This window comes from Primulina tabacum, chromosome 14 (genome assembly GCF_025594145.1).
Source record: "Primulina tabacum isolate GXHZ01 chromosome 14, ASM2559414v2, whole genome shotgun sequence".
Taxonomy (NCBI): Eukaryota; Viridiplantae; Streptophyta; class Magnoliopsida; order Lamiales; family Gesneriaceae; genus Primulina; species Primulina tabacum.
This window is the reverse complement of record NC_134563.1, coordinates 35321239-35345477: the sequence shown is the minus strand read 5'-3', so window position 1 is coordinate 35345477 and position 24239 is coordinate 35321239. Positions and strand designations below refer to the sequence as shown.

The 24239-nt window shown below is 36.0% G+C and overlaps 3 protein-coding genes and 1 pseudogene across 3 annotated transcripts; 1 reads left to right on the top strand and 3 right to left on the bottom strand.

Annotated features, from left to right (window-relative positions):
* Nucleotides 1-2377: 2377 nt before the first annotated feature.
* On the bottom strand, nucleotides 2378-4406 carry LOC142525439 (uncharacterized; annotated as a pseudogene).
* Nucleotides 4407-6234: 1828 nt separating this feature from the next.
* Nucleotides 6235-13903, bottom strand: LOC142525328 (synaptonemal complex protein 1-like). Its single transcript, XM_075629588.1, has 19 exons — nucleotides 13387-13903; nucleotides 13261-13310; nucleotides 12590-12797; nucleotides 12387-12512; nucleotides 12160-12258; nucleotides 10566-11242; nucleotides 10217-10465; nucleotides 10007-10135; nucleotides 9847-9915; nucleotides 9661-9771; nucleotides 8972-9079; nucleotides 8788-8898; nucleotides 8631-8717; nucleotides 7948-8013; nucleotides 7749-7856; nucleotides 7503-7589; nucleotides 7346-7408; nucleotides 6815-6918; nucleotides 6235-6330 (listed from the first exon to the last, which is right to left on the bottom strand). The coding sequence occupies exons 1-18, from the start codon at nucleotides 13538-13540 to the stop codon at nucleotides 6817-6819; spliced, it is 2604 nt and encodes an 867-aa protein (XP_075485703.1). The 5' UTR covers nucleotides 13541-13903; the 3' UTR covers nucleotides 6235-6330; nucleotides 6815-6816.
* Nucleotides 13904-14511: 608 nt separating this feature from the next.
* Nucleotides 14512-16033, bottom strand: LOC142525464 (multifunctional methyltransferase subunit TRM112 homolog A-like). The gene is made up of 2 exons (XM_075629768.1): nucleotides 15881-16033; nucleotides 14512-15076 (listed from the first exon to the last, which is right to left on the bottom strand). The coding sequence occupies exon 2, from the start codon at nucleotides 15013-15015 to the stop codon at nucleotides 14647-14649; it is 369 nt and encodes a 122-aa protein (XP_075485883.1). The 5' UTR covers nucleotides 15016-15076; nucleotides 15881-16033; the 3' UTR covers nucleotides 14512-14646.
* Nucleotides 16034-16156: 123 nt separating this feature from the next.
* On the top strand, nucleotides 16157-18337 carry LOC142525506 (ubiquitin-related modifier 1 homolog 1-like). The gene is made up of 4 exons (XM_075629821.1): nucleotides 16157-16294; nucleotides 17275-17350; nucleotides 17458-17543; nucleotides 18070-18337. The coding sequence occupies exons 1-4, from the start codon at nucleotides 16272-16274 to the stop codon at nucleotides 18185-18187; spliced, it is 303 nt and encodes a 100-aa protein (XP_075485936.1). The 5' UTR covers nucleotides 16157-16271; the 3' UTR covers nucleotides 18188-18337.
* The last annotated feature ends 5902 nt before the right edge of the window (nucleotides 18338-24239 follow it).

Genomic DNA, 24239 nt, shown 5'->3' with positions numbered 1-24239 from the left:
AAATATGTGTCGTTAAAACCAATATGTTCGAATACACAAAAATCATATATCAGTGCCAAATCTGAAATATTTTGTGATCAAATATCATATATTAGTACCATATTTTCAATATTTTGTACCTAATTTGATCTTAGAAAATAATTGGAAGCTCATGAGTGCATAAACATTTTTTTAAATAAATCAAATACTGCAGAAATTTTTTTGGTCTGACAGAGATTGAACACAAACTCTTGGGAATTTGTTGATCATTTACACTTATTATATTTGCATGCATGTAATAATATTTACTCTGAAAAAATAATATATATATTCGTATTATTTGCAACATTCATTTATGAGAGAAATCGGATAATATAAAATAGAATTTAAAAAATGCACACAAATACACTTGCGACGCTGGCTAACGAGTTTGTTAAGTGTTTTTTAAAATTATTTTGGGGATGGTTTTTTTTTTTTTAAATTGTAAGTTTTTTGTACGAATGAGTTTAGCTATTTTTCAAAATAATTGGAGATTTTATTTAAGTGGCTGAATTAGTCGAGCATCATAAAATAATCAAGTCTTGTGGGGCTAAGCATCTCACGATGTTATTTGAAATTTAAACCTATGTTCGTCTTTCAATTCTACAAAAAAATTACACCCCTCCCTCCACCCTCTCCCACCCCAAGTTGTACTAAAAAAAAAAAACCAAATTCGAGCCAAAAAATTAGTTTTTGTGATCTTAGTTCCCATTTTTTACTCATCATTTTCAAGTCGGACCACAAAAATAGAATCATTTGAAATTCATTCGTCAATTTCAACTCCATCGATCTATCCGAATATTAAAATATCAAGAAGTATTTTCTAAACCAACGAGTAATTATCCACATTAAGTTAGACGTGTGTGTGTATATATATATAGTTTTAAAAAAATAAAATTACAAATTAATTGAGAAACTAAAGAAATAATCTTGAACTACAATCTTCATATATATTATAATATATTTAGAATTTCAAATTGTTGGAGTTTATAGTTAATTGATTTGTGTGTCGAAGAGGGATTGTAGGAGTTGGGGCCAAGTGTAATGGTGCCCAAACCAACGTTGTTTAGTTTGTCTTACTCGTTTGAGTTTCAAATTTAATGTTAAACAAAGATGGGTTAATTATATTATCTGTTTTGGAGTTCTTCAAAACAAAGATTTAAATATGTAATAGAAAACCCATTCCATTGTGCTCGACTTTATAGGTGGTACAAATTAATGGAGGAGCTTACACCATGCACAAAAGGATCGTAACTCGACACATATCAAAAACTCATGCTCGACCATTGATTCAGGCTAAAAAACAAACCCAAAAAGTATTCAAAAAGAGTCTCAGATTAAGAGCATGTTTCTTGTGAGACGGTTTCGGGTCAATCAGATCATATTCACAATAAAAGTAATACTCTTAACATAAAAAGTAATATTTTTTTATGCATGACCCAAATAAGATATATATCTCACAAAATACGACCCGTGATACCGTCTCACAAACGTTTTTGCCCAAAATTAATTATCGTCAGATTTATTTCAAGTTTTAACTGTATAGAATGTCCACATGATCAATGTACTCTGTATACTCACACACTTGTATGTTCATGCTATTTTTTAAATTCTTACTTTTAAGGTAAAACACCCAGTTGGCAAGGACCATTTGCCTTAATGACGAAGATGAGGTTCCAAAAGTTCAAATATCACCGCCTTAGATTAGCTATTTAGATAATAAAAAAAAAGAAGAAGAGGAAGATTCATCTCGTTGTATTAAAAAAGATTCATTTGAGTGTGAGAGAAAAATTTAATAATTTTAAAAAAACAATAACACGCGTATCTTTCGCTCATCGTTGTCTGTTAATCAAGATGGATACATGAATGCATCTGTATGAAACATATAGATCAAGAATATTTTAAATTTGTAATGTGTTATTTTCTTAATTATGCAATCTTTTCATTTAATTTTTTTTGGAATTTATAAATTAAAAGGTTGCATGTTGGTCTGGCAGGCCGAGTCAATTACACAGTCGACAGTTCCCTTGCTAAATCTTACCGTTCCATCGGCTTTTTTTTTTAAAAAAAAACATGAAATACTCACTTTATTTGTGCCTGTTGGATCGGAATTCCTTTTAAACCTTTTCTTTTGTGTAGTAAAAACATCTTTAATTGAGATCGAGGGCTTGGTCCAATTAGTCTCACCGGAATTCCACGTGTATTGACTGCAAATTCGAGTCTTCCCTGCTGCTAGATTAGAATATTAAAAAAAAAACATCTTTAATCAGCTAAGCACGTGCCTCGTGTGTCAGTGCACGTGCCTTTTTAAAAAAAAAATGTTACAAACGAAAGATGTAAAACTAAATATGTGTAATAATTAATGTATTGAACTTAAAATAAGAAATGTTTGTCCAATTGATCAGGATGCAATCAAAATATTGCGCCAAAATTCACATTAGAAACCACCATAGATGACAACAAAGCAAGGCAATATAGCCCTAGGATTGAAAACATGCAACTCGTCCAAATTTGAATAGACTGCCGCTGTCCCCGGCCACCGAGTCGTAATCGTCGACACTCACGGCAGCCAGCTCGACGTTCCTCTTCACCCGCCCCGCTATCACCCGACACACGAGCATTGCTCTCTTCCCTCTATCTAACAACACATTTGCACTGTCGTGTGCTTTACCACTTGTAGAAGTTGTTAATATACCTATCAAATAAATAAGATAATCGTGATGAATCATAATATGTACAGCAACCAGTGATAAGTTTCGATTTTTACACAGGTAATTGTTGATCATAATCATCATGAAAATAGTATGATTTGGCAATAACTTGTACCTTTTGTAGAGACGTCCGTTGCGACTTTGAACCCATTTCGAATGATGCTGCACACGCTGCAGGTGGGGATGGAGTTGCATAAGTTGGAGGATCCATTTAGGCCAAGTGAGCACATCAGAGTGGTGCAATGGAACCGCAGAAGCTCGTTGCCATCGGCTAGGCAACGCGGGTGTTTCTTGGGCAATCCAGTAGCTCTGGTCTTGATGGTGTCCCTGTAATCCTCAAATTTCGATATGGTTCTAGGGGTATTTTGGACTTTCAGTATGCGGTCTATTTTGCACACCGGGGCCTCTTTCTTGAGCCAGCTTGACTGAAATATGATCTCCACTATGTTCTTGCTTGTATCTTCCGGACCCAATTCACATACTGTTGAATATTCACATATATGTGTGTATATTAGTCACTAATTTTAGGATTTGGACAAGTATTTACACGTAATTATTTGAGACTTTCATGATGAACACTTCTAGGCATTGGAGTACACGCTTCCAAACTTTGCAGCAAAAAGTTCGACTAAAAAAAAAAACAATGTAAGAAGTGTAAAAAAAAAGATGCTCAAGGGAAGCGGAAAAAAATTACCGGCATGCCTGACAGACTTATGAAGCTCCAAATTCTCAGCTTTCACGAAAATTTCACCGCATTCAGGGCATGGAAATATAGTAGCTCTCAAAGAAGGATCCCTGGTCATTCCAAGAACAGGATCCACAACCATTCTACACTCATAGCATCCAGATAATTTCCTGAAACCCATGTTTCTGAAGGACCCAGGAATGGAGTTAGGAGAGCGCGTAGGAACAGTGAGTGAAGAAGAGGCCGAAGAAGAAGTCGAAGAAGAATTAATTGAACCCACAGCTGACCCGTATAAAGAACTATTGATTTTCATGGATCTGTTCGAAGAATTAGCGTAGTTGTCAGTGCAGGATGAGACCATTAACAGAACAGTGCTCCTCTTCTTCTGTTCTACTGAGTTCTCGGACCTTTGCGTCAGCTTTCGTGTTGCTGCAGAGTGAACCCGAGCATCTCGTTTTTTTGGTTTTCTTGTGAGTTTCTTCGAGGGTTTTTTCTTTCTTCGCCTGCTTTGATATGTAATTTTGCTTGCTTTGAATCACTTTCTCTTCTCCATGGGTATGTTTAAGCTTCTGGTTTGGTTTCTGCTTTATTTGTTGCTGTTCTTGTTGCTGTGCTTGAAGATACTTGCAGGTCATGAAGAGGCTCCTTACAGCGGCCCAGGAATGTGGTTTCTGATCATCAGGATCCTGTTGTTTGATCTGAGAATGACGGCGGTGGTACTTGTTTGGCTGTATCTCCTTGGATTTATTTCTGGGATTTCTTCTTTTAGCCGCCATCAGAGAGCGAGGTGGAAGATAATTTGGTGTAATTTTTTCCAGTTTTGTGCAAATAAGAAGCAGATATATAATTGATAGTGGCAGTGAAGAAAGTGAGACAAAGATAGACTTTTACAGAGAGAGGATAATTGCCATGGGAATGACATATACGTATGTAAAATTGAAGGAGTTGGTTTTGAGAGTTTGAGACTGGATTTGGGAGCTACATACTAGAAACAATATCACCATAATATATAATTATTAGATATATAAGAAACAAAAACGAACCATATAATTAAAATTGTAAAAACATTTTCAAAAAATTCTTAAAATTTATTATAATATTTAAAAAAAATATTACGATTTTAGTTTGATTTGATTAAAGTTTAATATAATTATACCAAAGTTTGAAACACTTTTATTATTATTAAAGTTTTCATGAAATTGGTTTTATATTGGATTTATAAGATGTCCAAGTATAATATTTTCAAAAATATTTAATTATGAATGTATAATCACATAGGCATATACACACTCACGATCATCATCGTATTTAAGCAATGATAAACTTAAAAATTTAATGTAAGTATATTAGAATCCAATTATTACGCATTGCTTAGGAAGAAAATATTAGCTTTTGCCAAACTTGTTTTTTTAAGAATGAAATTTAATGACATATTGTTTTTAGCTAGATTAAAAAATGTTAGATAGTTATTTGAATATGAAATTTATTGAAACAGATAAATTTTGAATTTGTATTTAAAAAAATACTCTATATTATTTGGTATTTTTATATGTATATCATATATTGACGTAATTTTTATTAAGTGTTTTATATTCAAATAAGGGACGATAATAAAGTTGATAGAAAAGGGTGGGATGGTCATATATATTGTATTATTATTTTATTTTTACTATAAAATAGACAATTAATGCATCTCCTAAGAGAAACAATCTACTCACTGACAATCCACATGTGTAAATCATTAAAAACTCTATATATAAAGGTGCAAAAAGATTCCGATCTTAAATACATAATTCAAGTACTTGATATTAACTTCAAGGCCAAAAAGCAAAATTATGAAATAATGAACTCATTAATTGCAATGTTTTCAATGTTTTAGAAAGGACATCCGGATAATGAGGAAATGCTACTTTCTAGTACTAGTTTACAAATGTGGTGAACCATTCTCTTTCATGTATTCCCCCCTGCTTCCGGTAAACACAGATTTCATCATCTTTTTAAGAATAAATTTATGTTTTTCGAAAAAACAAACTGACTAAAAAAAAGAAAGAAACTTTCATGGTTTTGCTCAAAAGTAATTTAGTGGGCACGCCGTTTATGGTACATAGAAATAAGAGTATTGGTAGGAACAAGGATAACAGTAATTACATCATGGTGCTGCTGCTTCAGTCAGCTGGTTTGATTCCATTTGCCTCAAATCATTTGAGACACGTGATGGGTCATAAAGTTTGGTAATTTCATTAACTTAAAATTCATATTGTTCCACTCAATATCTAGCAAATTTCTTTTAGTATTATTTGGTTCAATCTTGTAAGTAGGAACTTTTAACAGTTCAAATTTTTTTACTTTTGGAAAAATACAGAATCATGAGAGCCGTTGCAAGAAGACCTGTAATAGAACCACCATAATATTATGAATTTATGATCATATGAGAACCTCCGTCCTAAAAAGACCAAGATCTCTGTGTGTATGTGTTTTTTTTTCAGTCCGCAGCAAAGGACACCAAAGAAACACACCCAAACACTGCTTCAGTTCCACTAAATCTTTTCCATAAAATGATAACATATGTATCAGTATGATGTGTTTACCATATAAAAGTGTGTCATGGATATGATTCCACGAGACAAAAATCAAGGAGTCTTCCAGAATTCGAATGGTGTTCCTAACATATCAGAGTCTTCACATTGCATCGCAACTGCAGGTGCTTTCGCAAAACAAACATTCAAGCATTCATAGCAATTCGAAAAGCATATGATAAAGCACCTTTCTTTCGACTTGCTAGAAGTAAAATTGCGCATGCGGATTTTTTTTCAGATGTCACAAATGGCTGAAGCATCCAGGCAACAACAATCTGTATGGAGCCACAGCCAAAATTCGTTTTCCTGATAGTTTTGTAGCAGAAATGTCTTTGGAAGCCTACAATGAAAACAGAAAGTATTAGAGAATTCAACTTGCTATCCTTGTAGCCAATTTGGCTGTTCCCATGAATTGTTTATGATAGAAATAAGTAAAGTTAGACCAAACTCAGGCACCTAAGATGAGATTAAGACTTGCTTATCTATTGCAACAACTATTTTAGTGGTCGGTGTGAATTTTAAAGCAATGACTAAAAGTGAAGAAAATAAACATGAGTAACATAAAAAAGGAATTCTTTTAACACGGCCTGATTATCAAACCTTTCTAAGAAGGAAACATACTGTCAACAAAATCGTTCAGTTTTCTGTCTTTGTTTTTTTGGATATAATGGCCAGACGCATGAAGATCAAGTTCATCTGAATAAATGCTAAGCAGCTCCAAACTATTTTGATTAAAAATAAATTAATAAATTATAACCATCAATGGATGCCTAAAAGTTCTTTCAGAATTTTTTAGAAAAAGATGTACAATGAAATGGGAATACCTCTAATCAAATGCATAGGGATCATCAGCATAAGGATTAAGAGATCCTTCTGAGAACAAATCGCCTAACTTGGAAGGATTTTGTTGGCCTCCACATTTAGTTCTCTGCAATAAATGAATGAATATCACGATGAACTACAGATATTGCAGTTCTTGCAGTCTCTGAATCTGTTTACTATGTGTGTGTTGTGGGAATAATCAGCAGACAGCCGCTAGTTTACAAGAAGAAGCTTTCTTTTCCATCACATCAGCCATTTGACAGGTATATGAAACAAGAGCAATCAGCACATACACTTCTTACCCTGTTCTCTAAAATTACTAGTTTATAACTAATAAACTTGGGTCTACTTTAACCGAGCACGGATGCAGTAGTTATTGTCAGATTACTTCTTGTAAGAACTAGGTTAACTCACAAAAATAGTAGCCTGTGGGTCTACTGCTTAAACTCAAACAATATAAAGGGGTCATAAATGACAGGTGCAATTTCCGCAAAGACAGAAAGACGTTTAAGGATTTGTTAATGTCTACTTACCTTAGTTGCTTGATTGGGAGTCTTAGCTTTAGGCGTAGCTCTATTCCCGTGCTTTCTTGGGTCCTGAAAGTTAAAGAATGTGAATCAAGTGTTCGACCATAAACCTACAAAAACATTAAGTAAAAGCTATAATGATAACTGTTATGTAAATACAAACCCCAAACATTACTGTGCTCTTGGTTTTTCTACGCTTTGTGATTGTTCTTCCATTTGATGTTTCAATTTCATATTCATGGTGAGTGACCTGCCATTGACAATAAGTAATCATCAAAAGACAGGTGATACTAATATCAGGATCTTGGTTTAACGTGTACAAGACTAAAATAAGCATACACCACAGGAAACTCACACAGAGGTCCGATACATGAGATAACATGCACAACAGCAAGTGAAGTGATCTTACCTTCCTACTATGCTTAGGAAGACTCATTACGCTTCCCTCGTTTACTTTTTCCACCCTTTTCAACAAATTTGACACTGGTGTTTGAGATTCTTTCTGGTAGGGAGAATCCTGCGAAAATACCATTGAAATTCAGGCCAATCATAACACCAGTTTGTGAATCTACCGTGAAAGAAAATAACAATTTTCCTTCGACTTTCACCTTTTCATCGCCTTTTGTTCTGTCCAGATCATGCTTATTTCTCTTGCCACTGCCAGATCTTCTCGTCTTGGTTGACAAAAATTGAATATGTAAATATGACCTCGACTATGAAAAGTGGTGAAGAACAGAAAAGGCGAAGGACTCCGTTCAACTCATACAAACTAATCGATAATATGCTTCCAACTGACAAGATTTGGTACTTATGTATTTTTTATGACAATATTTCAAAGTCAATATTATTTCTTCCCCTACCAGCTTGGAAATTAAGGAGAAGCTTTATGTAATGGTAGTGTAATGCATGCAGATAAATAAAAATAATAATTGAGTCATGAGCTATATTAGATAAGTTTTCGGAAACATCATGAACGTTTGTCATTATCATGTACGGTGATATTATCACCAATTCTTGCCACTTGGTAGAGTTCAACAATGTGACTCCTGGGCATATAAAGATCACACAGTTGTTCTCTCTTCAATTGGACAAATGGGCCAGAACATGAATATTTGCACCCATCTGACAACTATTCATATTCCTATGCAGCTTCCAAATGATAAATGAAAAGAGGTAAGCTATGGATAATTAGTTTAGCATTAATTCATGAAGGCAATTATAACACAAATACTTCTTGATTTCCGTCAGTGTGGGGATAATGGAGGGGAGTATCAAGGTGTTACAGGCAGACCTTTTTAGAGTTCACTTCCTGGTCGCCTTGTGTGTTGTCACCCATTACTTTCCATTGCAGTTGCAGTAATGCCTTCTGCCGCTCTTCCTAAGATATAACAACCCATGACCACATTAAGGTAGTGGTAGCACGACTATGATGCAATTATGTGAATTACCTTGGTTTTCAGAATATCCAACTCCTCCTCGAGTCTTCTGGACTCGTCTTGGTGCTCACACCTCAAAGCTCGTAGCTGAGCCTCATGGTCAGACCTAAGTGACGCTGTTTTCTACAGAAAATATGATGATCATTAAAATGTATGATCATTTGTTACAATCGAATTAAGAGTTACAGTGACAAACCTCTCTGAGCTCAGTTTCAGCTTGAATCTGGGAGCGTCTTAGTTCTTCACAGTGCTTAGATATGAGGGTCATTTCTTTGCTACAGCATTCCTGCTGAATGCGGCCAATCTACATCGACAACACATTAATCTCACCATCTAATTGCTGTTCAGAATTTTTTTCTAGATTCTCACAAAAATAAAGCCAGCAACAAAATAATAGAATAAAAAAGTTCCCTGGTAATATCCTTAGGTTCATTCTCAAACAATCCACGACCAACAGCTCATTCATATTAGCCATGACCACATATGGCAGCTTATCAGTGGCAACTGCCAACTGCAATGTTCTCACTTCAATTCCTCAGTTATCTCCGGTAGAGAAATTGAGAGTATTATTGCGGGAGAAAATCTTTGAGACCTCAAATAAAGGAAAAAATTCACCCAAACTTGGAATGGGGACAAAAGCCAAAAATTAGGTGAAATTCTCTGTTCTTGTTTGTTTTATGCTAAAGAATAATAACAAATTTCACTCATACTGAGCAAACAGAATTAGAAGGCAACTCCAAAATTCTTCCTATGGCAGTTTCACAAATGTTCTTTCTTACTCAATTCAAATACAACCAGAAGAATAAAACTCAATGAAATTAATTTTAACTGTAAAGTCTGACTAAAATATTATTAGGTTAAGATGGCCTCTGTACAGTATCATACCAATGCAGCATGTTCTTCTTGTACACAAACCAAGTATTCTCGAGATTCTTTTTTAATTTCCGCTATCTTTTCATCCATTTGCTTTTCCATATCCGTGATATCTTTCTCGGCCTAAAAAATTGACACAGGTAATAGTACTTAATCAAAGTGAAACAGAAACTCAAAATGAAAAGTGAGTATCAAAACCTTTTCTTTTTCAAAATTAACACTCTCCTGCTTCTCCACCTCATACTTCCTTCGTATATCATTAATTGCCTGATCAAAATCCAACCAGTCAATTGCACACATCACAAAAAGAAGAGATGTGCTGTTAGGAGCTGCTGTAGTTGATGGTGAAAGAGAGTACCTGGTCATTTCTCAGAGATATTTCTTTCAAATGCTTTGACAACTCTATTTGTTTACTTTCGAACAACTGTTTGTATTGATTCTTCGCTTCTTCTAGGTTATTTACAGCATCATTCAGTGATTCCTTGATCTAAAACAGACAGCCAAATCATATCTGACCCCTTCGAGAGGCTATTCTACACGTAATAAACTAAAAAACATGTGGAATAACCTCTTCTTTCTGATCTTCCAACTGTTTTTCTCTCGTTTTGAGTTCCAAAATTAGGTGGTCCTTCTCCTCCAACGCAATATCAAGCTCATTGACTCTTTTTTCAACTGATACTAAATTTTCTTCATTTTTCTCCATATCCTTCTTCGAAAGATCGATTTCTTCTTGCTTTTCTAGGATATCTGCTTTTAACCCTTTGATAAGATTATTACTATCATTCTCTACCTTGGAAAGTTTCAGCGACAAATCTTTCTGCATTGCACAGGATTAAAACAAATAGGTAAACAAATAAAAGCTTGAACATAATATATTGTGTTGCAAAGGCACATGGTTAATTAAAATTAGCTTTCACCATTTCTTTCTCAGACAATCTTGAGTTTTCTAATGAAATCTTCACAGTATCCTCTAATTGGGCTATGAAGGCTTGCATTTCAGTCTGCTTAGATAAAAGTCCTTCTGCTTCAGATTCCAATTTCCGGATTTTCTCTTCTGCCAACCGGCAATCTTCTGCATGCTGCACCATTGCGAATTCCTGATCTTTCTGAAACTCAAGGACTTTACCATTCAATTCCTGATTAACCAATTGTAAAGCATTTTTCTCTGATGTGACGCATATAGATTGGTAGAGGATCTGATCAAACTTTTGTTGAGCACTCAGAGCAGCAAGTTCTTTCTCTTTCTTAGCTAGCTCAAGACACGAATCATATAAAACATTAAGCTGGATGACTTTTTCGTAAAAGGTTAGGCTTTGACTCTCCAATTCTGTAACCCTCTCAACAAGCAAATTGACAAAATCTTCAAGATTCTTGAGCTCCATGAGTGCCGTTTCTAACCTGTTAGCAAAGTCGTTTTTGCTAGATAGCATATCCATGTTATCTTTCACCAATTTTTCTTGGGAGTTTCTCAAATGTATCAGGTCTTCTTCTTTTACTCTCAATTCAACTTGCAACTCTTCCAACTTAGAGGTCAAACTTTTCAAAGCCAGCTGATTACAGTCATCAGCTTCTTCCAATTGTTTAATCTTGTTATCTGGTTCAAAAGAGAAAATGATGGAACATCATTTGGAGCAGAAGTATCTTATAGAAGTAGAAATACCAAAATCCTGGGATTGCACCTTAGTTTAATCTTGTTGTCTGGTTCAAAAGAGAAAATGATGGAACATCAGTTAGAGCAAAAGTATCTTATAGAAGTGGAAATACCAAAATCCTGGGATTGCACCTTAGTTCTCATTACACGAGGTAGTGGCACGAGCAAAGGTGCAAAGTGCATGTCAAGAACCATTGATGTCTATTAACGACCAGTTACCTATATATTTCAGTTGTTTGAATTGTCTTCTAGTAAAATGAAAAAAAATAATCTGTATCTTCTTCAGATTTTAATGTATCCATCCAGCTCCTAGCATCATAGCTAAATACAAACTGAAGTGGGTAAACCTATCAAATAATGTAAATAAAACTCAATGTGCAAATTAATTGGTTTCTTTTCAATCAGGACCAATTGAAATCTTGAGGGTTATTTAGCTCCACTTATTTAACAAAACCACAAAACCTCTCACTAAACCAAACAATGTGATGGGATTACTACTTACCATGAATAGCTATGAGCTGATAAAGTATGCTGGCTCTAAAACTGAAACGAAATTACAGCTACCGGAAAATAGACTGTTGATTATCGTCCTACTAACGAATAATGATAACTGTAGTCATTTTCAATGAAAAAGGTGTGTGAATGACTTTGTTGAGTTATATTAATTAAAATACCAAATAATTTGACTAGTGATGTTAACAGTACACTTGATGAATAAAAGGTAGAACAAATATTTTTGGATGTTCTTATGAATCTTTCCCTCATTGAACTTACAAGAGTTGGGAAAACTAATATGCAGCATCCCAGAACAAAAATTGTGAATTAATTTAATTATTCAAGTTTTACTTGATCAGCATTACCTTTCTCCTCAAGCTGGACGGTTGTCTTATTCTTGTCATCCAGGAAAGATTTCTCCATTTGTTCCTTGGCAAGACCAAGTTGCACAAGTTCTTGCCCCCCTAGATTTATTGTAAAAAGCATGTCATTGTCATAAAAGTACGACAGAAATAAAAACAAAAAGAATCAAGTTCAATTATTTGATATCACTTCTACTCTGAATGATGAACTACTGGAGTTAGATACTCACGAATTTTAACTGTTTCTTCCGAAGAGTCCAACCTCAAGGACATAGACTTCATCTGCTCATGTAATTTATCAAGGGAAACTGATGTTTCAGACAGTTTATCTTCAAAATATGCCTTATCTTTCTCAGCTGCAAGAGTTTAGATTCAGGGAGATAAAATATCTTTAAAACTGAAATGAGCGTCCCTTGCTGTACAGGACACATACCATCGTGAACCTGAACAGTTAATTGCTGCAATGTTTCATCGATTTGATCGCACAACGTCTTTGTCAAATAGAACTTAGAGTCAAGTCCTTTCCAGAGCTTCTCATCTTCTTTCTGCTTCACTTTTAGCTTCGCGTTTTCATTGAGTTCAGTTTGCAATTTCTCTTCCAGTACTTGAATTTGCTCCGTCTGTTTCTTGAGCTTAGAATTCTGCATGTCATCAAAGGTCACACCACAGTTTAGTCCATTAAATGAGGAAATCAAATGGAATTTCCAGAAAACAGAAAAAGATGATGTAACCTGACTGCAGTTTCGGGTTTTGCATTTAAAAAATAAATGGAAAACTATGATACATGTCCCTGCTTAGATGTACCTAACATATGAACAAATTTACATCTACCGGTAGTTAGCCTCTTTCCCAAAAAGCTTAGGCTTATGGAAGTGGGGACCAATGCCTGTTAATATAAGCATAATGGAAACATATCCATAACACATATTTACTTCCTTTCATTCATATAAAACCAGTCTCAAACAGCCATGCAATCTTGAATGGAAGAAATTAACACGCAAACTGCAATAAGTATACGGACAGCTGCATATATGCATGCTTCAAAGACTTTATAACATGCAGAAAATTATGCGTAAAGAATGTGATAATTATTTTTAGCCTTACTGCATGTTCGAGGTCAGTAATCGCAGAAGCTTGTTCTTTGACCAACTTTTCTGTACAAAGAAAAAACAACGTAACTTGTTAGATACGCCCTTATTTAGGCAATACATAATTCAAAAATTGTACAACCTGCAGTATTCTTCAGATTGGAGAAGCTTCCAGAGGAAACCGAGTCCAAGGAGATCGGAAGTGTCTTCGCTTTCACGCCTCCAGACTTAGAACCTGGCTGATACTTGAACTGTTCGAAGCTTTTCAAGCCTGACAGTCCTAGTATCCGACTCATTCTGTAAATCGCGATTAAATCTGGAACTGAATATCCCTAGATTTCAATCTGAAGACTTGCAATTTCAAATTCGAGCTTCAGTTTATCGAGCCAAGCGAAATGCACTTCGTAATTTTATTCGAAAACCTCCGAATTGAAGTTCGTGAAAATTATAACCGGTTAAATGCAAGGAAATTGATTGATTATCTCTTCATCTTGAAAAGCAATCAGAATTTTCTGAATGAGTAGAAAACGGAAACAAAAAACCTGCACGAATCGAAATCTCTCTCCTGTAGAGTGTTGTGGCCTGTGAGAACTGAGAGGCAGCATCAAATATACAGTTAGCGCCAAATGATGGCTATTTATAGGTTTTGAGGGTGGTGGTCTGTTTGAAGAATTCCTAAAAATTAATTCTTTCATTGCAACTTTTTTGGAGAGAGGAAAGTAATTTACATTTGATTACTAAAAAGATTAAACTCGCCTCTTGTGGTTTTTTATTATGATTTTTGTTGATGTTCAATAACAGAGTTCTCTCTTAAAATAGAGTAGTATAAAAAATATATTTTTTCATGGATGACCCAAATAAAAAATCCGTCTCAAAAAATACGACATGTGAGACTGTCTCACACAAGTTTTTGTCATTAAAATATAGTTCTTTCATTGTAACATAGGACATAATGTTTTGATTGTAAAAAATGGCATTTTATTATATGAATTTAGAACTTCTAACACTTTGTCATTAAATATTTTATCATATTAATTTTATAATAAATCATAAATAATCTTCTCCATCATCCCGTCACAGTTATATAATTTATGTTTACTTGTATTGTACAATACGAAAAAATAATAAAACTATGACGATTATAATATACTGGGTAGTGGGTACTATATATTTATTTAGGTATAATCGAAGCATGTAGGGGTCTTCTCGATATTGCCATGACTCCAAAAGGTTCAAAAGAAGAGGGGAAACGAACAAAGACGAGAAATTATGCATGCAAATGTAGCTATAAATACGCAAGGAAGAAAAGATTTTCCCATAGCCAACAAGCAACAACACTGAAATCCCACAAACATCAACTTCAGTTCTTGACAAGCACAAAGATCCCACATTCAAGAGACGTTCAAACCTCGTCTTCATGAAGAAGCATATTGGGAATCCCCTTACTGACAGGAAACTTACGACCCGTCTCAGGGCAAATTATTGCACCCTCTTCAAGGTGAAGCTCGAGGAGGGCGTGATGGAACTTCTGAAGGAAATCATCAGATTCGAGCATGGAGGATTCCACATTGTCGGGTAGCTCAAAGTAACCCATGGTTTTCGAGGCCTCCACCAAAGCATTCCATTCAACCTTTGCAAACATGTTCTTTAAGAAGTCAGCATTGAAATCCACCGTCTTTTCTACTACTTTCTCTGCTTCAATCCGTAATGGGAAGCCATTAGTCACACCTTTGATATTTGATGATAGCATATTATGGGTTAAGAGCCTCATGATTTGATTTCCTACTACTTCCACAATGCAACCACGCGGATAAATCTTGCTATGGAAAATTCTGTGAGAAAAGAAATCATCAGCAACATTAATGCAGGAAAAAATTGCAACTTCGTACAAGTTCTCCACTAAACCAACTAAATTAAAACAAGACATCATAAAGATATTATAATAGTTATTACGGCGTGCACTCAAGTAAGATTGAGTCTCAGCTCTTCCATGAAGCAAATGCCTTCAAGAGTGAAACCCCTACTCAGGTGTCATTTAAATGGCTCGAGACCCCGCCTTTTCAAAGCACCTTACTGTAAGAATGATAAATGTAATGGGAAAATACAAGATGACATTCATTCATTTGGCCAGACAACTGATGAACATTTGTTTTATTCTAAAACGCATATAGTTACATATGATGAAATCTCATCGGATAATTAGTTTCTACAAGGCTATCCCTTAGGTCTGCTACTACATTTTCCCTTAGGGTACCACCTCTAACAATGCATATTGTCACACCCCGACAGCACAGATGCTCGACAATCATAATTCAGTTCTAAAATCCATGAGAGATTATGAAGCCTAGCTCTGTAGCGCCCGAATTACCGCACTCGAATCACATATGTAAAGTAGAATTTATCAAACCGTTCGCACAAAGACATGGTGTTTTTATCAGATGAATCCATCCTGACTTTTGTACACAGTTTTCTATAATTTCATAACATTGCTGATTTCATTCTCTCTCTACTAAGACATGCTTCTTCTTCTACATCCACACACTGCGTCGTCGGAAAAATTAGAATTGAGGGTAAATCGGCCATTCCTGGACGGAAAAAAGTTCGTTCCACCGTTATTGACGGAAAGATAAACTAACCTCAGTTTATTGTAATAGGAAAGGTGCTGAAGAGAGAATGTAGAGCAGCAGTGTCGAGTTCTCTTCTCCTCGTTTCTTTCTTGATTGGCGCAGAGCTTCGGTTTGGAGGGTTTCTGTTATGGGCTACGAATAATTGGATTTGGATAAGGTTTTTATTTTATGTTTTGTTGCAAAGCCCAAGCCAAAGAGCATGTCGAAGCCCAGGCCAAAGCCCAAGGCCAAGCCCAAGCCCAAAGCTGCGCCCACTGCCGACCTGAAAATCGTTCACCATAACGTTTATCATTTAAAAACGCACTTCACCCATAATTTTGTTGGCATCGCTTGTACGTTTTCTAAAGTCGAAACCCTCCATCGGGATTTCTGCAAATCAAGTTCCCGGGTTTCCTAAGCTATGCAGCTGACGCTCGAATTCGGGTAATTTCTCTCTTTAAAAAAAAAAATCAATTTCTATTATTTCTTTTTGCATGTTAGTGTTGGTGTTACTGGAAAATGGAGTAAGAATTGCGAACCCAGTTGAAGAAATTTGCAAGCGGCTAGCGCATGTAATTTACCAGCAGGGCACGAATTTGGACCCTTTAATTAGCTTTGAATTTGATCTAGCTTATGTTCTCTTTACTGGAGTTTTAACTTTGCTTTTTTCCATTTTCGTTTGCTATTCTGATCTAAAATAAGATTATAAATCAAATGGGCAGCTGAAGAAAGCAGGTTCGCAACCCTTTTGTTCTAAAAATGGGATTTTGAAAAGAAACCTTGATTTGAGGAGCTACATAAGAATTGGATCCTTATTTTACTGCGTTTTGAGCAAAAGATGATGCTATAATGAGAGTATTTCAATCTGGTAGTTCATGTTTGCTGTTCACGTACTATATCATTCTTTTAAGTTTCTTTCGCCCTTGCCACCCTTTGGGCCTTCATGAAAAGGGAAGTTGGAAAATATAGATATATGTCCAGGAATGTAGTTAAACCACACTTACCCTTAGTGCCTTCTTGAAAAGGGAAGTTGGAAATTATAGATATACTTCCAGGAATGTAGTTAAACCACACTTTTTTTTATGTGTGTATGTTCATATAAATTCTTTTAACTATACCATGTTTTGCTTATGGTAATGCTCTTAGTTATACGTGACCACATGAACGCACCGATATACCGTGTTTTGGTTATTGTTGGAATTTGGTCATGGCATTGTTCAGCTGCTTGAAGACAGTGAAGTTTGGCTAATTCGTTTGCACTTCAGACCTATTTAACTGATAATGATTCATGCTATATGGAATATATAATGGGCTTGATCTTTTGACTGCTTGTCAGTGTATATAAACTTTATAATTTACCGCCACAGTTTTCTTTCTTCTTCCTTGTTTGCTGATATTTTGAAGTCCGTTCCTCGGAAAAACAGTGGTGGACTGGAACTTCTCTGCAATTCTGTGAAGATTCATGAAGTAAATGTCGACCTACAGGCTGAAGAAAACCAGGTGAATCTCTTCTGAATTACAGTTCTTTTTTCCTCACCACTAATCTGTGATTTTTTCTCTCGCTTATTGACCATATGAAGTTATGGTGTATTTTGTTTGATTTTCAGCAACTAACTATGAAACACTTGCTCTCTTGGGTCCGCACCAATTTGATTAAGGAAAGGCCCGAAATGTTTTTGAAAGGGGATACTGTGTAAGTAACTCATTCATTATAACCGTTTATCTGAAAAGTAAAAAGGAGTCCTTTCTTACAGTTGTTGTATGTCGTGCCTTGATGATTCAATTTTCAAGCAATGTTCGGTTAGAAATTTTTTTTCCCAAAATTTTGAGCTAATCCGTGTGGCCCAACAATAATTTTACGTTTGAATATGCCCATCACTTGTGAGTTAGGGATGTAGGAAATCTGCCTGAAATTTATATGTAGGTGTTGTATATATATTGATCAGATATTGGGGCAGTAGAGTCTCAGTTATAACTACTCAAGATCAACTTTTGTGAAATTCAAATATTAGACTTTTGAACTCATGGTTCTATGTTCATGCAAGAAATTACTTTTGTCTCAAAAGTTTGAGTTCATGGAGGTGGGTCGAGAATAATTATATGTCTTCAACATTTTCATCCAAAGAAAAAAATTATCCATTGCTTGTAACCTTCCCTAGAATGACTTTTAAGCATAACTGGAATTTGATGCATTGGTTTCATATCTGATGCACATGCAGAAGACCTGGAGTTTTGGTTCTCGTGAATGACTGTGATTGGGAACTCAGCGGACAGCTTGATACAACGCTGGAGGAGAAAGACGTCATTGTTTTCATCTCAACATTGCACGGAGGATAATTTAGTATGTGCAACTACAAATATAGAGATTTATTATGGGAAGGTGATACAAATATTTTGGATTGTCTCAGTTTGTCACATCACTCATCTTCGCTATTGGCTTGTGGCACAAACATTGATGTATGGTGTATCCTACATGAATATTATCCCGTTAATTTTCTTGTTTTCTTTGCTTTAGTTCCACAGTAATCGACTTTACTATTCAGGTGCTACAATTTAAACTTTTATTGACAGCTAGAAACAATGTAATGCGATATAGTAGTAAAAAGAGTTTTTTTTTTTTTTAATCATCTTTTGAATAAATGAGTTTTTAACATTTCTTCACAAGGATTTCTGCGTCCAGATAATGGGGATTAAAAGAAAAAGTACTTTCAAATAAGGACTTTTTATGAAATGCATTCAGTATCGAGAATTTTTAATGCGTGAGTTTATATATTTATTTTTGTATGTTGTATCACTGAGGGTTAATTCAATTTTTCTTATTAACAGAAATTAAAAATCTATAGAAAGGTGACAAAATTAAAGTAGAAATTGAAACGACAGTGTAATATCCACGAGGGCCACCAACATGTGACTGCATGAGGATGAGCTCTTGCTTGCTTCCACCAAATACGAGACAAGGTACTATGTATGTACAGTATAAAACGCTAAGGTATAGTTTGATACATTGGATAAGATAGTTTGGTACATTGGATAAGAGAGGGATTGATAAATAATAACTCTTATCTCACGTTTAGTATCTTTTTAGAATGATAAATAATTTTATTCAATAATAAAATATATTTTTTATGAGATGTGATAATTTTATTCCCATGAAATTGATATTTCTTGTGATGGCCTTAGTGCCATCGCTCACATGTATGGTAGGTCATTTTTATTGTTAGTTGGTTTTAGTATTAGTTGTTATACATAAAAGTGTTACTTAGCTAAACACGCTTCTATTCTTTTGCTTTCTATTCTTTTGCCTTGTATATAAATGCTTACAACTGTATTTGAAAGAACAAGTGCGGGAATAGATTCAGCGATATTCTTGTCTATTGTAACAAATTCTACATGGTATCAGAGCAGGAGAAATCGATGGATTATCAGCGCACATCTGAATTCACTTGAGATTGAGTTCGGACAATTGCTCGTTGCTGAATTCACGATTAAACAGATCAGGAGACTTTCCATCTGGAATGGCTGTGAATCCCAATTTCAATATCCATTGTTCTTACACCCTTCGGACACACCAGGTACGAATCTCGTCAATGATCAGCTAACAGGTACTGAGAATTATGGTGTGTGGAGTCGTGCAATGTTAATTGCATTGCGTGCGAAGAACAAAACTGGTTTTATTGACGGGACTTTCAAACGCCCCAATGCTGGAGCTCCTACAATACAACAATGGAAGAGGTGTAATGCTCTGGTCCTCTCATGGATCATCAACACAGTTTCGAAGGATATATTTCGAGGCATTGTCTACGCCACTGAAGCGTCTGTGGTTTGGTCTGACCTAAAAGAACAACTTGACAAGGTAAATGGATCACGAATTTTTGCGTTGCATCGAGAAATTGGAAGACTCACACAAGGAGACAGTACAATTTCTACCTATTTTTGCAAGCTGAAGCAGTTATGGGATGAATATTCCTCCTTGGTGACTCTTCCTTCATGTGAATGTGCAACTGCTCGAAAATATCTTGAGCATGATCAACAGCAGCGCCTACTTCAGTTTCTGATGGGATTAAATGAGAGCTATATTCAAATTCGCAGTCACATCCTCATGATGATTCCTCTACCAACTGTGGGGCAAGCATTTTCGATAATATCACAAGAAGAATCTCATCGAGCCATGATTTCTATGGAAGCCCCAGCCTCTGCAGTGTTTTTTTCTAATCAAAATCGCAGAGACTATTAGCAGAAAGAGGTCCTTAAATGCGACTATTGTAATTGGAATGGTCACACGCGAGCTACTTGCTATAGACTTAATGGATATCCTCTTGGACATAAAATGTTTAAGCCTCAAGGCAGGGGTGTTCCTCAGAAAACCTTCGTGAAGAATAAAAGGCCACAAGTTGATGCAAATGTAGTTGAACGCGGATCATCTGGTGTGACGGCAGAGGCAACACATGATACTCCAATTTTCAGCCAAGCTCAATATGCTGAAATTCTGAAGCTACTTGGAAAAATGTAAAGTTGAAGCTCCTAGTGAACCTGTGGTGAATATGGCAGGTACACGACAGAAAGAATCATCCTTGATATCTCATTTCACAAAGGTTCCTTGGATAATAGACTCTGGTGCAAATGAGCACATGGTAGGAGATTCTTTAACTTTGAGAAATCCTAAGTCCATAGCTAACTCCTCTGGGACAGTGGGTTTGCCAAATGGTAGTAAAATTTCGATCAGTAAAACAGGTTCCATAGCCCTTACAGATTCAATCATGTTGGACAAAGTCTTACAAATTCCTGATTTTAGATTCAACCTTCTCTCTGTGTCTAGACTTACCAAAGAACTTCAATGCTATGTTACATTTTACCCCACCTTTTGTCTGTTTCAGGACCTCAAGACTGGGCAGATCATGGGGATTGGTAAAGAGAGAAATGGTCTTTATCACTTGGAGAAAACAAGTAGTCCACACTCCGGGTTTTATTCATTTTCTCACTTTCCTACTTCTCGTTTTGAGCCACAGTGTCATACATTGACCCTTGATAGTACATTGGTTTGTTCATCTGTGAATAATTCACTTTGGCATCAACGTTTAGGCCATATATCTGTTGATAGAATGAAAATTTTACCTTTCAAATCTACTTGTGATTCCATGCCTCATTGCTCTATATGTCCACAATCAAAGCAAACACGGCTTCGCTTTCCACGAGCCAGCACTTCTAAAACTTTGTGTCCCTTTGAATTATTACACATGGACATTTGGGGACCCTTCAAAACAGTGACATACAATGGAGAAAGGTATTTCCTTACCATAGTTGATGAATTTTCTAAAGAGACTTGGGTTTTTTTGATGCACTCCAAACTTGATATATTAAGAATTCCTTAAGATTTTTTTCTTGCTCATCCAAAATCAATTCAACATGTCAGTCAAAGTTATTCGCACCGACAATGCGTCTGACTTCTTTAAACTAGAATGCACAACTTTGTTTCAATCTCTTGGCATCATACACCAAAGTTCTTGTCCCTATACACCACAACAAAATGGTGTTGTGGAACGAAAACATAGACACATCTTGAACATAGCTCGAGCCTTGAGATTTCAATCATCTATTCCACTGCGATTTTGGGGTGATTGTGTTTTGACAGCGGTTTACTTGATTAACCGCACCCCTACCCCTCTTTTAGGAAACAAAACACCCCATGAGATTTTGTTTCACAAAGTTCCTTCATTCAATCACCTTCGTGTTTTTGGTTGCTTGTGTTATGCTACAAATTTGACCACTCATCATAAATTGTCCCCTAGAGCATTGACATGTGTGTTCTTGGGATATTCCAATACACAAAAAGGATATAAGTTAGTGGACATGGATACTAACAGGATATTTTATTCTAGGGATGTAGTATTCCATGAGAATATGTTTCCATTTTCTGAAACCAAACAGCAGACACAAATTTTTCCCTCTCATCCTATTGTCGAACTTGATTCTATCTCCTCACATCAACCACATATCCCTGAGACACCTGAGCCAGAACCTTTGCCTCCTCGAAGGTCTTCTCGGCACACAACACCACCAATTTGGACAAGGGATTACACTTGTCCAACGTTGCCACGAAGTCATTTAGCTAAATCAAAGTATCCTATTTCCGATTCTCTTACGTATTCGAGATTTAATCCAACTTATCAGAGTTTTTTGACCTCCATATCTTCTGAAAAAGAGCCCCAGTACTACCATGAAGCAATAACTGATCCTAGATGGAGAAATGCTATGGATTTGGAGCTTGCTGCTCTTGAATCTAACTGTACATGGGACATTGTTGATCTCCCAGTCAATAAGAAGCCGATAGGATGTAAGTGGGTGTATAAAATCAAGCATAATCCTAACGGCACTGTGGACAGATTCAAGGCAAGACTCGTAGCAAAGGGCTCCACACAACAACAATGAATTGACTATCATGACACATTTTCGCCCACAGCCAAGATAGTGACTATCAGATGTATGTTGAGTTTGGCAGCCATTAAAGGCTGGAATCTGCATCAAATGGACGTCACAAATGCCTTTCTTCAAGGAGATTTAGATGAAGAAGTCTATATGGATATGCCATTGGGCTATAGCAGACAGGGGGAGTCCAAAGTTTGCTTGTTAAGGAAGTCCTTATATGGGCTAAAACAGGCTTCAAGACAATGGAACCACAAGTTTTCCAGCATTTTGAAGGATGCAAGCTATGTTCAGTCACAACATGATCACTCCTTGTTTATTAAACAAACTGCTGGATATATAGTTTTGCTACTTGTGTATGTTGATGATATCGTAATAACTGGTGATAATGAACTTTCCATCCAAGAGTTGAAGGCCTTTCTTCATTCGAGAATACATCTTAAAGACTTGGGGCCGTTACGATATTTTTTAAGCATCGAGATTGCTCGATCTCGTGCAGGGATATCATTGTGTCAAAGAAAATACACAGTTGGAGTTAATATCTGAAATGGGATTAAGTGGTGCAAAGCCGTGTGCCACGCCTATGGAACAAAATCTCAGGCTTACAAGCCATGAACTTGATTTGGTTCTTCACCCAGAAACCTCACTGGATGTGGTTGACTTCCAATTACCAGATGCTAATGCCTATAAAAGGCTTGTGGGAAAGTTGATATATCTCACTGTCACTAGGCCCGACCTCTGCTATGTGGTGCAAAACCTTAGTCAATTCTTACATTCTCCTAAGAAGTCACATATGGATGCTGCTATTAGAGTGGTTCGATATCTCAAGTCTGCACCTGGTTTGGGTATTTTATTATCAGCTAATAGTGATATTCACTTGTCCGCATATTGCGACTCAGATTGGGCAGCCTGCCCTATGTCCCGGAGATCGCTTACAGGGTATTGTGTGAAACTAGGAGACTCATTGGTGTCCTGGAAAACAAAGAAGCAAAGCACCGTTTCACGATCATCTGCCGAAGCCGAGTACAGGGCAATGGCAATCACATCCTGTGAGATTGTATGGATTACGGGCTTACTTCGAGACATGGGTGTATCTATTGCAGAACCAGCGACTTTATTTTGTGACAACATGGCTGCTATGCACATTGCTGCCAATCCACTTTATCATGAACGCACGAAACACATCGAAATCGATTGTCATTTGATACGGGAAAAGATTCAAGCTAAGCTACTCAAGACCTCCTATGTCCCTACCAATCATCAACTTGCTAATATTTTTACCAAGAGCTTGAGCAAGGTACATCACACCTATTTGTTGTCCAAGATTGGTGTTTTAAATCTACATCAATCTTGAGGGGGAGTGTTAGTTGGTTTTAGTATTAGTTGTTATACATAAAAGTGTTACTTAGCTAAACACGCTTCTATTCTTTTGCTTTCTATTCTTTTGCCTTGTATATAAATGCCTACAACTGTATTTGAAAGAACAAGTGCGGGAATAGATTCAGCGATATTCTTGTCTATTGTAACAAATTCTACATTTGTCACCCAATGAGTTCGTCTCCGTGTGCCCGTTGCATCGCATTTCCTTTTGTTTGGAGCGATGGATTTGTGAGTTCGTTCATTTAACGTGGATGGGTAGTTGGAAACTATATAATTACTACTGGTGGCTTGCGTTGCAGCGATTAAAAATGTTGACCCGATTAATAAATCGTAAGGGGTCATGTGCAATTAATGAAATATAAAGGGAGAACTTTAAATTTGTATCTATTATCCACCACCTGCAGCATATATCTATCAGGAAAATAGACAGCTCTATAGAAAACTGATGGTTCGTATCTGGAATTGGGTCGCAGTAATTTTACTCATCCAATTATATTACAATAAATTTCATATAATATATTATAATATAATATTACTTTAGATGCAAGTTTTGAGCATATAACAAATTTATATTATGTGAAAAATTACT

Bases quoted from the DNA above. Each gene is read 5' to 3' on its own strand.
- LOC142525328 (XM_075629588.1), bottom strand. From the start codon at position 13,540: ATGAGTCGGATACTAGGACTGTCAGGCTTGAAAAGCTTCGAACAGTTC. The intron at 8,899-8,971 runs GTTTGTCACTGT...TATTTTCTGTAG, and splicing joins CTGAAACTGAGCTCAGAGAG to AAAACAGCGTCACTTAGGTC. The intron at 7,590-7,748 runs GTAAGATCACTT...TGTCAATGGCAG, and splicing joins TTCCTAAGCATAGTAGGAAG to GTCACTCACCATGAATATGA.
- LOC142525464 (XM_075629768.1), bottom strand. From the start codon at position 15,015: ATGAGGCTCTTAACCCATAATATGCTATCATCAAATATCAAAGGTGTG.
- LOC142525506 (XM_075629821.1), top strand. From the start codon at position 16,272: ATGCAGCTGACGCTCGAATTCGG. The intron at 17,351-17,457 runs GTGAATCTCTTC...TTTGATTTTCAG, and splicing joins TACAGGCTGAAGAAAACCAG to CAACTAACTATGAAACACTT. The intron at 17,544-18,069 runs GTAAGTAACTCA...ATGCACATGCAG, and splicing joins TTTTTGAAAGGGGATACTGT to AAGACCTGGAGTTTTGGTTC.